Consider the following 12,078-nt stretch of genomic DNA (forward strand, 5'->3'; position numbering starts at 1 on the left):
AGACTTGGTCCAAAAGGGACTGAATCGAGATGTATCAACTTTGGTAAGGCACTGCTTTACAAACAAAATGAGGGTACCCCAATGGGTTCTCCATTATCGCCAGTGGTAGCGAATGTTTTTATGGAGAAATTTGAGACAGATACCATCCAGACATCCACCCTATGTCCTTCATTGTGGAAGAGATACGTAGATGACACGTTTGTTATCGCCAGCACTGAACCAATTTCTCAACCACATCAATTGCATACACCCATCTATCAAATTCACCATGGAAGTGGAAAAGGATGGCAAGCTACCATTCCTGGATGTTTTGATTGAGAAGAGACTTGATGGCTCGTTGGGACACTGTCTACAGGAAAGCCATCCACACGGATGCCTTTCTAAAGCCTGACTCTCACCACCGTCCAGCCCAGAAAAATTCCCTCATCAAAACACTACACCATAGGGCCCGTTGCATCTCCGACCAGCATCACCTAGCCAGTGAGCTGGAGCACGTACACCAAGCCCTCAGGATGAACGGATATTTTGACCATACAATCCGCAAAGCTGTCTCAACAGCCATGGGGAGACAACCATCTGAGGATCTAACCAATACCATCACTTTGCCATACATAGCAGGGGTTACCAAAACTATTTCCAAAATATTAAACAAACACAAGATCCAGGTTCGTTTCAACACTATACACAGAATCCGTGATATGATCCCATCTGTAAAGGATGTGATTCCTGATATGCAATACCCGGGTGTCTACAAACTGAGTTGTGGCTGCATCAGCAGTTACATTGGGGAAACGAAACGACATGTCTCGGACCACGTTCGCGAACACAAGGCAGATCTGAAACACGGTAGGACCAATACCTCTGCGTTGCTGATCATTGTTTTAATGCAATGGGCTCACACGAAATTGACTTTTCCAAGACGAAGGTACTCTGCAAAACCACCGGCTAATATAAGAGATTTGTTCATGAAGCCATCCAGATATATAAACACAGCCACAACTTCAACCGAGAAGATGGGTACAAACTGAGCTACCATTGGAAGGACGTTATTTACCAGGTAAAGTCTTAACTGACTGTGTTTCCATCCTACCTGCCTATGTCAGCTGTTATTTCAGACTCTCTCTGTGTCTTTCTCTCTTTCTATGCATCTCTCTGATCTCTACTCCAGTGACCCGGGTGCTGCCGTGGGGTCCACTTTCTGTCCCGCCTCGTCTCCCCCTTCCCTCTCCCCCCTGCAGCCAATCTCTCTAGTGCTGCCACGGTGGTCCACTTTACTCCAGTGACCCGGGTGCTGCTGCGGGGTCCACTTTCTGCCACGCCTCCTCCCCCCTTTCTCTCTCCCCCCCCTACTGCCGAAGCCTATAAAACTTCGTGCCACGACAGATCTCTCTCCTACTTCAGCAGTTTTTTTTTGCTGTGGTTGTCCCACCTGATGACGATTGCTTGTGTTGCGATGGAAACGTCATGATCTATTATTTTTCTACCTACGTGACTTTACCGAAAGAACCAAAGAGTATGGATTCCTGCAGTCACGAAAGCTTCAAATCAAGAGTGTAGCTATTGTCAGTAAGGAGAACAGATAGGAGTGGTTTAGGAGGGGTTAAGGTAGTGATACGGTCTGGGGTAGGTCTGGTCGTAGATGAGGGCAGGGAGTAGTAGTAGAATAGGCAACGAAGAAGAGATGGGAGTTGTTTTAAGGGAAAAACAGAAGCAGGTTATAGTGTAGATGATTGTTTAATGCACAGTGGGAGTTTGTTCCAGTGAAGGGGTGCAAGAAGGGAAAAGAAACAAAAGCGAGAATGGTTGGGATCTTAAATGATGGGATGGGACATAGTAAGATAAAGTGAACTGTTTTAAAGACAGCAATAGTAGACTTGGAGCCAGTGAAGATGGAAAAGTTGAGCAGAAGTGTGGGAATTGTGGGGAAGGTTACACATGATCAGAGCCTATATTATGACAATACTCATTACGACGATAGCGGTGGAGGATGGTCCAGTGGCTTTCGCATTGCGCTATAAACCTGATGACAAGTTTGATTCCGGGCCATGGCTAACCCCAGAGGCCAGTGATATCTGATCCATGCCTGCGTGCTTACTGCTTCGCAAATGCTCACTGGACAGGGGGTGAAGTATGCTTAAACAACCCCCATGGCTGACACAAAACTAGAAATCCCTCATCCTGCAGTCAATTCGACATAATTATTATTTGACAATTCTTTCATTAATGTTTAAACCTATTATTTTATTTCAACTTGTAATGTGCACTGTATTTGCTATGGCTCAGAGGCACAAGGAACTTCTGTAAAGCAGGAAGGCAGCCAAGCACTGAGCCCATACCAACAATTGCCCAAGCTATGCGGTCCTCTATATATTAAAGTGTTTTCAGCCAATTAATGAGTATTTGCACATGTGGGAGGAAAATGAACCACCTGAAGAAGACCCATGCATGCGAGAAGGCACCAATGTATCCAATACAGATAGTACAGACTGAGTCCACATTTTGCTGTACAGCATTCCCTTGCCCACCACGGACTTGCCATCTATGTGATTTTGTATACACGGTTGCTTACTTGTATACCAATGTACCAAACATGACCTGGAAATTAGAATATCCACGGGTAAGCGCGGGTCCGCAAAACGGATTTACATATTTTGTAGTGCAGTGTTTCTCCTCCGTGGCCATAGCGCCACCTGTGGCGCTGCGCAGCTTATCAGCTGTCTGTTAAAGGATACCTGTACTGCCTTCTCTGGCGAGCCCAATAAAATAGAATTTCATAACATCTGTGTGGGATCCACCAACCCTCACTGCCACCAAAGTGCCGGAATGTAGATGTCCACCACCACCACCCAGCTAATTAAGAGTTACACCGAACTTCACGTACAATGAGTAAACTATTGATATAAGTGATACATTAAGATCCAGAAAATCTATCATGAGTCATTTATTATAAAATTACTCCGTACTGTATTTTACATGACATAGAATCTACAATTCGTGATGTCCGGTATTCAAGAATAACATCGGAGCTGCAGCCACGGAATGGAACGCAACCAAGAGGACGCTAACCGAGGAGACGGAACGATAAAATCAACTCGTGTGCAGTGGATGCTGGGTGGATTATTACATGACAGGAATCATGAGTGGTGGCAGCAGCTTGGCGAGGCTTTCATCCAGCAGCGGGTTGACCCCGGCTGACAACGATGATAATGATGCCGGTCAGGAGTTGCAGCCGCCTCGGGAGCTCGTTGTCATCGCCACGGCAACTCGTGAAACAGCTCCCCTATGTGTCACCATCTATGCCCTCTACATGGAGAGCAAATCGCCGGTGCTGGCTGACGGCATCAGTGCTATGGCGAGGGGGCCTGCCGGATCGGCACCAGCGCAGGGTGGCTGCGGTGCTCGCAAAACAAACGACCAGCACGAGTGTCACGGCCACAAACGCCAGTAGCGGCTTCCGCTGCAGAATAAACTCGCACGGCACACAGGAGGAGGAGGAATTAGTGGACGCTACAACGAGGCCTTCACAGGGGCGGGTGGACACGGCGCCATCATTGGCGTCGCCGGGGAATCCTCGTTGGCGGACGATGGAAGCGAGCGCCATGGCCGAATGCTTGGCCTCGCTGCCGCTCTGTGCCGAGCTGAAGAAGCCGACCTCAGGCAGGAAGCGGTCACGGAAGGCCCACGCGAAGTACGCAGTCACGTTCACGCCGTCCAGATCTCGGGCTGTACGAGAGACAGACGGATTCGGGCAAGTCAACAACAGCAATCTCTTCATACTGAAGACTCCCCCCTTCCCCCCATGGACCACATCTGGCCCGACTGGTTTTAAAAGGAAAAGGGCTAAATACAAGTGCAATTACGGGAGTCATGCCCGGTGGTCGTCTGCCGACAAGCGGACGATCAGGAGATCGACCTCATACCCCAACCCGTTGTGCTGCTTGTACCACACCAGCCTTGCTGTGAAGTGGCTGAGTGCCAGAAAATCGTCGGTGCCCTGCACAAACCCGGCCTCCTGCTTCGTGAAACTTGGTAAAAATTGTCAACTAACCCCAATCTCATGCAATTAAAATGAAAGATAATGGAGCAGCCTTGTAATCTATCACTCTCGATCTGTCATGAGAGCCCCTCTAGAGAGTTTTTTGGTGTACAAATGTCTTGTAAAAAGTTGGATTACCTACACTTTACCCCACCGTACACGACCCACCGATCAACCAATTTTACAATGCATGTGTAATTTAAGTATCGATTACAAATGTAATGCAATTATACATTCAAATTACATGTAATGTAGAATCTGCCCATCTCAAAAAAGGCTTTGGGGATTGGCCAGCGAAGCTATGGCTGCCCTGAGATGAAATGAGAAAAGATGAGCAAGATGGAGAGATAAAGCTCAAAGGAGGATGACATAGATGTGGACACGCTAGAGATAAGAGCAATAAGGACATTATACGTCAGCCTACGTAAGTGTGCATTATCCATGTTTTTGTTTTATATAAGCCTTGCCCATGCCGTTACCCCAGATAGTCGAGCGTCCACTGCGCCATCGTGTCACCCACACCTCACCTTTCAACACCTCGTTGATGTAGCTCTGGTGGTAGTAGGTCCGTGCATCGTCGTGCAGTGCAGCTCTGTCCACCACCCCGTTGGCGATCATGTAGATGGGCAGCGACTGCCCGTACCTTCTCGCAATCCAGTGGAGGGCCTTCCTGATGCCTTGTGGAAAAATCGCTGCCCCGGAGGGCGACCGTGGCCAGGTGGCGTCCGCCGATGAGCGGACTTCCTGATCAGCCTCGTACCCCGACCCATTGCGCTGCTCGTGCCGCACCAGCCTCGCCGTGAAGTGGCTGAGCGCCAGAAAATCGCCCGTGCCCCGCACGAAACCGGCCTCCTGCTCCGTGAAACTCGGCAGGTGCGTCGCTTCGCCGCCGCTGCCGTGGCTCCCTCTCCGCCTTAGCCGTTCCTCCAGCCAGGATCTCATCTCCGTGGGGTAGAATCCCGTGCGAAACACAGGGTCAGCGAACCATGCGGTCTGGAAGACGAGGGCACGCTCCGCGGCCGCGGTATCAGCCGCAGCGAACGGGTTCGCCGGCTCGGCCCAGTCGGCCCGCAGCGCAATGGACACGCGACCCCCGTACCTGCCGCGGAACTCACTGTCATAGATGTGCCAGGCAGCTGCATGGGCTCGCAGCAGGTTGTGGGCCGCGGCGTAAGCCATCCCATCGTGGCCCCGGAGCCCGTCAAGCAGCCGTACATTGCCCGGCTCGTTGACCGTGATCCAAGTCTTCACATGGGCCCCGAGATGCGCGAAGCAGCGGCGGGCATAGGCGGCGAACGCCGGTGCCGTCGATGCGTTGAGCCAGCCGCCATACTGCGCAACCGCGGCCGGCAGGCCCGAGTGGTGGTGCGCCGGGTGGTAGAGCACGGCAACCACGGCGATACCCGCTCGGTGCAGCTCCTTGGCATAGCACCTGTGTGACCCGAACCAAACACAGCGTCAAAGGCGAGAGGGGGTTTGAGGTTCAGAAAGCATTCCAGAAAAATAAATTGTTGAAAACGCACACTACACAGAAATTCTCTATAATCAAGACGCTCATACATCGGGCTAAGAAAGTGTCAGATGGAGATACTCTGAGAAGTGAAATTAAACATTTTAAAGAAGTGCTGCAATTGAACGGTTACAATGATGCACAAATCAACAGGGCACTGAATGCCAAAACCAAATCAAATAACACGAGCGTTGTAACTGACCAAGTAATTTAAACTATAAAAATACTGTACATTGTTGGAATAAACAATAAACTAGCCAGATTTTTGGAAAAACAAAACATCCAAGTCAGATTTGGCATGGTACATAAAATACAGAAATTGATATCTGGTACAAAAGATGTATTACCAAAGCTATCAACAGAAGGTGTGTACCAGATTAATTGCTCTTGTGGAAAATGCTATGTTGGGCAGACAGGACGCATGATCAGCACGAGACTAAAAGAACACCAAAGAAATATTAAATACTCCAAAATACAACTGTCTGCAGTGGCAGAACACGCGTGCCAACAAGGACACTCAATTGATTTTGATAATATTGAAGTTATGTGCAAACCAGTTACTACTGGCCAACACTAATAAGATAACCTATCGAAATTGAGAGAAATAACAATTAATTTTACCGTTCAGATAGCTACAAACTTAGTGCTGCTTGGAAGTAAATCATCAAATAATACATTGTTTAAATGCATGCCTATACAGGTCACCATACTTCAATGGGGATTACCTTTAAACAGACTATGACAGGTACTGCTTGCATCTTACTTGTAGCCTCCACTCCCCCTACCCCACATGCCCCCCACCCTCCCTGTCTCTCCTCCCTGGTTCCTCCCCCCCTTCTCTTGCCTATATGGCATCTTATTGCAGCAGCTCCTTTTGCCCACTTCAGCAATTGTTTCTTGCTGTGGTTGTCCCACCTGATGACGGACGCTTGTGTTGTGCCCAAAACGTCGTGATTTAATTTATTTAATTTGATACCTACGTGACTTTACCGAAAGAACAAAAGAGTATGGATCCCTGCAGTCACGAAAACTTAAAATCTAGATAGGTACTGCTATTTTAGTGCACACAAACGACAGGCGGTACAAGAAGAATGGGTTTTCATTATGTGCATGTATAATGCACTTTGGTTACCATATACATAACCCAACCGGTAATGGACACCTTTTGTAATGTATATGCACTTGTAGTGCATTCCTATGGAGACCGGAGACATAGCTTAGAGGCCACACGGTTTATTGAAATATTGTAACACAAGGCCCCTTTACCCCCGCTACTTGGGAAGGTATGGCCTCCGCGCTGACGTGCCTATCACTGGGACTACGGGCTCTGAGTCCTCCGGCTAAGGGTGACCTAGGGGACGCTATGCTGACCTGACCCAGCCAAGGTGCGGGTCTCGACCACTGGCCCGCGCTCAGCCCCGGCCCTTAAAAGGACGTTGGGTCCCAGGGATTCCAGGGTCCTAGCCTAGCCGGTCTTCAGTCTTTGTCTTCAGAGCACTGCCTCAAGCCGTCCTGAGGTCCGTCTTTTATAGCCACCTCGGGGACTCTCCGCCCCCGGTACCGCCCCCTTTCTGGAACCTTCCAGGGGGCTCTGGAATAACCCCCCAACCCCTCACCTGGGGTCGGGGAACTCGGCCTCTCAACGGTCCGGCTCTCTCTCTGTGTCTGTCTCAAGGTGGCACCCCCTACAGGCCCGTAACCACAACTACAGGTAAGTATACATAGGGTGGCGGGTGCTGTGTATTACCGACGCTACATCACCCCCCCCCCCCTCGTAGCACACATCAATATACACACCAGCGAGGCGATGGCCTCTTGATTTCACATTAACAGGTTGAATTTATCACGCCAACGTGGCCACCTATGGACGCCGACCTCTACGTCGCGGTAGCTCTGCGATCTTACATTAACATGCTAATCTCTAACATTAACATAGCCACCCGCGCACTCGTCGCGGACCACTCTCCGATCTTACATTAACATGCTAATTTATCACGTGAACATCACTAGCCCCTGCCACTTCATTTATGACCCTAGGACTACACACTATAAAACAGCAGCTTTCCTACTCTTTCCTTGTGTTGTGATCGAAACGTCGTAGTTTTTGGTTATTTTCTTTGAACCATATACGTTATTTTTTTCCGAAAGACCCAAAGAATATGAATTCCTGCAGCCACGAAATCTTTAAGTCAAGATTCAGCAAATTAAACTTGCAGAAGAACCGGAAGAGTTCCAATACCTGTAGTACTCAAGGGCAGAGGAGTTGGTGGCACCTTCGCCCGTGGCGATGAGACTCCAGTTGAACGAGAAACGGTAGGCATTGACCTGGAGTTTCTTGAGCAGGGAGATCCGTTCCCTGATACCGGGGTAGTCTGGGCACTCGGATCGGCGGCGCGTGGCCGTGAGTGCGGCAACGCGCTGCAGCTTGCCGTCGCCCCCGCGGTTCCATCTGTACACGGCGCCATCGCTGAACTGCGGCGACACTGGCGGCGCCTCGACCTGAGAACATGGGCAGACGGGGTGTGCGCGCAGACGGAGACACTGATGGATACAGAGAGATGAACAGATGTGGACATGGGCGTAAAGGGACATTGGTTTATATAGCGACAATGTCTCGCGATGCTCCATATACATAGTGAGCACATTTATTTCATAGAGGGACAGAGGCAGTCTTTCATTGGCCGAGGAAAAAAGGAAGGGGTTGAGTCTGGACTTGAACAAGGACAGGGAGTTGACAACATGGATGGCAGGAGGGAAGGGATTTCCACATGATGTGGACAGCAGAAGAGAATGAGCAACCTTCCAATGAGCACAGGGTCACTGGGGCCTTTGACATAAATTATTTGCTGGAGCAGAGAGTGTAGAGTGGAGTAGAGTGAGGTGAGAGGAGAGAGGTAGGAGAGTGCATGGAGGGGAGTTGAGTAACATGAGAGGGGAGAGGTAGACAGTGGTGAGTCCATAGGGGACCTTGAGAAACATTGCCTATAATTTTTACATTGGTGAAGTATAAACATAACTTTTCTTTATCCTACCAGGTAAGGCTCACTGAACTATATAGCTCTTTTTCAGAAGACAAATGATATCTCAACGAAGTGGCTTATGTGGAGATTTATAGCAGTCAAATACTCTAAACGCATGTGGATTCTAAATGTGGAGGGATCAAGAGAAAAATCCACGCGACCACAGAGAGAACATGCAAACTACAAATCCCAGGCGTCAGGCTTGTTATTGAATACATGACCTCCTGTATATCAGGCAAGGTACTTAACATATCCCCACAGTGGCGCCTCAGTGGCGAGATGTATGGTAAAATTACCCCCATAACCCATACCTAGTGGGGCAGCCCTCGTTCAGCCAAGGATTGATAAAAGGGCTGTTATTGAATGTGGAAAATTAAAGCGTTAAGGTGGCACATGGATGTCATCTAGCACTGTGGAGGCAGCGAGGGTTGGTGTATCACACAATTCTTGTGAAAATCCCTTCTCATGAGTGTTAAGATGGTTCTGTACACTGGCTCTCCAGGAGAAGGCAGTACAGCAAACATGTGGACTCCAGCTGCTCCATCTGTACAGGATAGAGTGTTTCCCTCCTTGCACGCGTGGGTTTTCTCTGGCTCCTCCGGTTTCCTCCCACATTAGATTGGGCATTTAACGGTGCCGACTCACTGCGTGGCTGCTGCCTTCCCGCTCATCTGTCGTTCCTCCTCTCGCCACCTGAATCATTCTCTCTCCTCTACGAGAAGGAGCAAACACTGCGCGGTGGTGGCATTGCAGAGATACAAATTGACTTTATTATTATTATAATAATTGGTTTTTTAGTCTTCTATCTGGCAACAAAAACTGACACCTTTTTACAAGGAGTCATGTTTGCATCGACCGCAATGCCTGCGGTCATAAATACAAACAAAAGACATAACTCTGATAATGTATGCACTGTCCTTGAAGTTGATTGGTCCACACCCGAGACAGCTTTCCTTAGAGCCTAGTCTCACATGGTGTTGGACCAGATGGCGCCAAAAGGCGCACAACTCAAAGACAATGCACCATCAGAGTATGAGAGCTCGGGGCAAGCATATACACTATGGGAACCTTATCATATTTTTACTGGCAAATGAGGTTCCCATAGTGTTTATTATTATTAATAAAAGTGTCACCTGTACCTCCCGCTCATTTATCTCCGAGACGCACGCTGGTTTCTGCAATGGCCAGGATTGTGCCGCGAATATAAAAATGTGGATCGCCGCTCGCCGCGTCCATCCCAGCGGTACCTGCACAACGCCGTCACTGACTCCCCACAGGAAGTCGCAGGGGAACGTGCCGTTGGCGAAGGCCCTCTCCTCGGACGCCGGCAGGCCATTGCTGGCCACGGCTTGCCGGTAGAAGTGCGCGGAACTCTTGGGCCACCGCCGCTTATCTTCGCTGGAGAAGTCGACGTGGAAGAGGCCCCTGCGAATGGAGAAGCCGGAGCGCCACTCGAAGCCGTCGACGAGTGACCAGGCCGTGTAGCCGACAAGCCTCACTCCATCCCAGTGCATGGCTGCGTGACAACAAAGAGCACGCAGTTATGCGCACAGCGCCAGCCCGTGTGTCCATTCACTGCTGGATGAGGGTATCCTCGTGTCGTGTATATATGCATGTATGTAGAACTTCTTTCACACCACACGTAGCCAACCGTGCTAATTGGAGGTGCGGGGGAAAGACAGCATGTCAACACATGCAACTAGATCACAATTCATGACATTTATGACACCGAGCGAAGAGGCTCAATTAAAACACAGTTCATACAGAAATTCTAGAACTCCATACGAATAATGTTAATGACGACGGTCAGGAAAGACTCGGTTACATCGCAAAACTTTTTGTCAGGAGTGTTCTGCCAAGTTTTCGCAGTACAGGGCGATATGCTGCTGCTGCTGTGTGTGATCCCAATTGAGCAATTTTCAGGTAATTTTAAAGCATTGGAATGTTTGGACGATACCGGTACAGTAACTACATCAGTTGTTTCCCTACAAAGTCGCCACTGAATCACTACCCATGTACAGTGAGGGAAAAAAATATTTGATCCCCTGCTGATTTTGTACGTTTGCCCACTGACAAAGAAATTATCAGTCTATAATTTTAAAGGTAGGTTTATTTGAACAGTGAGAGATAGAACAACAACAAAATCCAGAAAAACGAATGTCAAAAATGTTATAAATGTATGTGCATTTTAATGAGGGAAATAAGTATTTGACCCCCTCTCAATCAGAAATATTTCTGGCTCCCAGGTGTCTTTTATACAGGTGTAGGACTCGTACTCATACGACAGCTTCTTGTCTTTCTTGTCTCTTTTATTCACGCATATAGTTCACACCTCCTCCTCGTCATCACTCCATGCCTTTCCGTTCGCTCCAATGCATAACCCGCCATCATCATCACTCCATGTCTCTCTGTTCACTCGCTCCGCTCCGCAGCTTCACTCGCTCTCTCTCCCTCTCCCCCAAGGTCCGTTACTCCGCTGCTACCCTACTCTGTACTCGCTCCGTCCACTGCTACCCTATCTGCATTCTCTATCCACTGCTACCGTACGCTGTATTCTCTCTATCCACTGCTACCCTATCTATATTCTCTCTATCCACTGCTCACCTATCCGTATTCTCTCTATCCACTGCTACCCTATCTGTATTCTCTCTGTCCCGGGCACCAACCACTCCAACTCCAACCCCAACCAAGACTCCCGTCTCTCCGTCAGGCTGTGCCTTTAATCCCCGCACCAATCAGTCCCAATCAATTATCTCATCTCCCGCTTCGCCACTCGACCCCAGGCCCCCAGCCCCACGTGACCATGTTATCGCCGCCAGCCCAGCGTCAGTCATCAGCCACTCACCCTCCTGACCAATCACCGGCCTGCGTCCTCAGTTACCCCTAACACCTGTGGCGTCTCCTCAGTTGCCCCCACTGTACGCTGCTTGCTTGCCTAGCAACAGAACACGTGGCGCGTGATATTTTAAGTCCTACATAACCCCCACCCCCTGTTGAAAAAGTTAGCTGTCCCGGCTAAACACAACGCGTCACGCGGAAAACACAACATATAAGGAAAACACAACATACAACAAAATTTACACAATCCCCAACTCAATCTTCTTGAGCGGGTTCCGGCAGCCGGTCCGTCACCCCGGCTCGACTGAACAGGGGGCAGGGTATCTCCGTCCGTGGGCACGGGGCAGCGTCCTGCCCGAAACGTGCGCCCATCTTCGTTACACCGGCCATTCCTCGATGAAACCCCAACGTGGTCTAATGTGCCCCGAGGTGTCCCCTGACTCAAAAATGGCGATCCTGCAGACACACGGGGGGTAGACTGCTGAGGTTCGTCCTCCCGTCGCCGCACAGTACGCTCGTCGGGCACATCCAATACAGGCCGTTCCGGGATGGGAGATGACGCATCATAAGGCACCACATATCTCTTCAACCGCGACGGGTGAATATGCCACAATCGGCGACCATATCGAATCCTCACACTCTGATCCCGACGAACTTCCACAATCTCAACGGGC

General features: G+C 49.5%; 1 protein-coding gene across 1 annotated transcript in view; it reads right to left on the reverse strand.

The window, feature by feature from the left end:
• Positions 1–1,526: 1,526 nt before the first annotated feature.
• LOC133357785 (klotho-like) overlaps positions 1,527–12,078 on the reverse strand; it is a 33,715-nt gene continuing 23,163 nt past the window's right edge. The window contains 4 exon segments of the mRNA XM_061575903.1: positions 1,527–3,723; positions 4,564–5,468; positions 7,786–8,045; positions 9,814–10,082. Coding sequence (XP_061431887.1) covers positions 3,281–3,723; positions 4,564–5,468; positions 7,786–8,045; positions 9,814–10,082 — 1,877 coding nt within the window. The 3' untranslated portion in view covers positions 1,527–3,280.

Source organism: Lethenteron reissneri, chromosome 59, assembly GCF_015708825.2.
Source record: "Lethenteron reissneri isolate LAM-NWPU_2019-01 chromosome 59, ASM1570882v1, whole genome shotgun sequence".
Taxonomy (NCBI): domain Eukaryota; kingdom Metazoa; phylum Chordata; class Hyperoartia; order Petromyzontiformes; family Petromyzontidae; genus Lethenteron; species Lethenteron reissneri.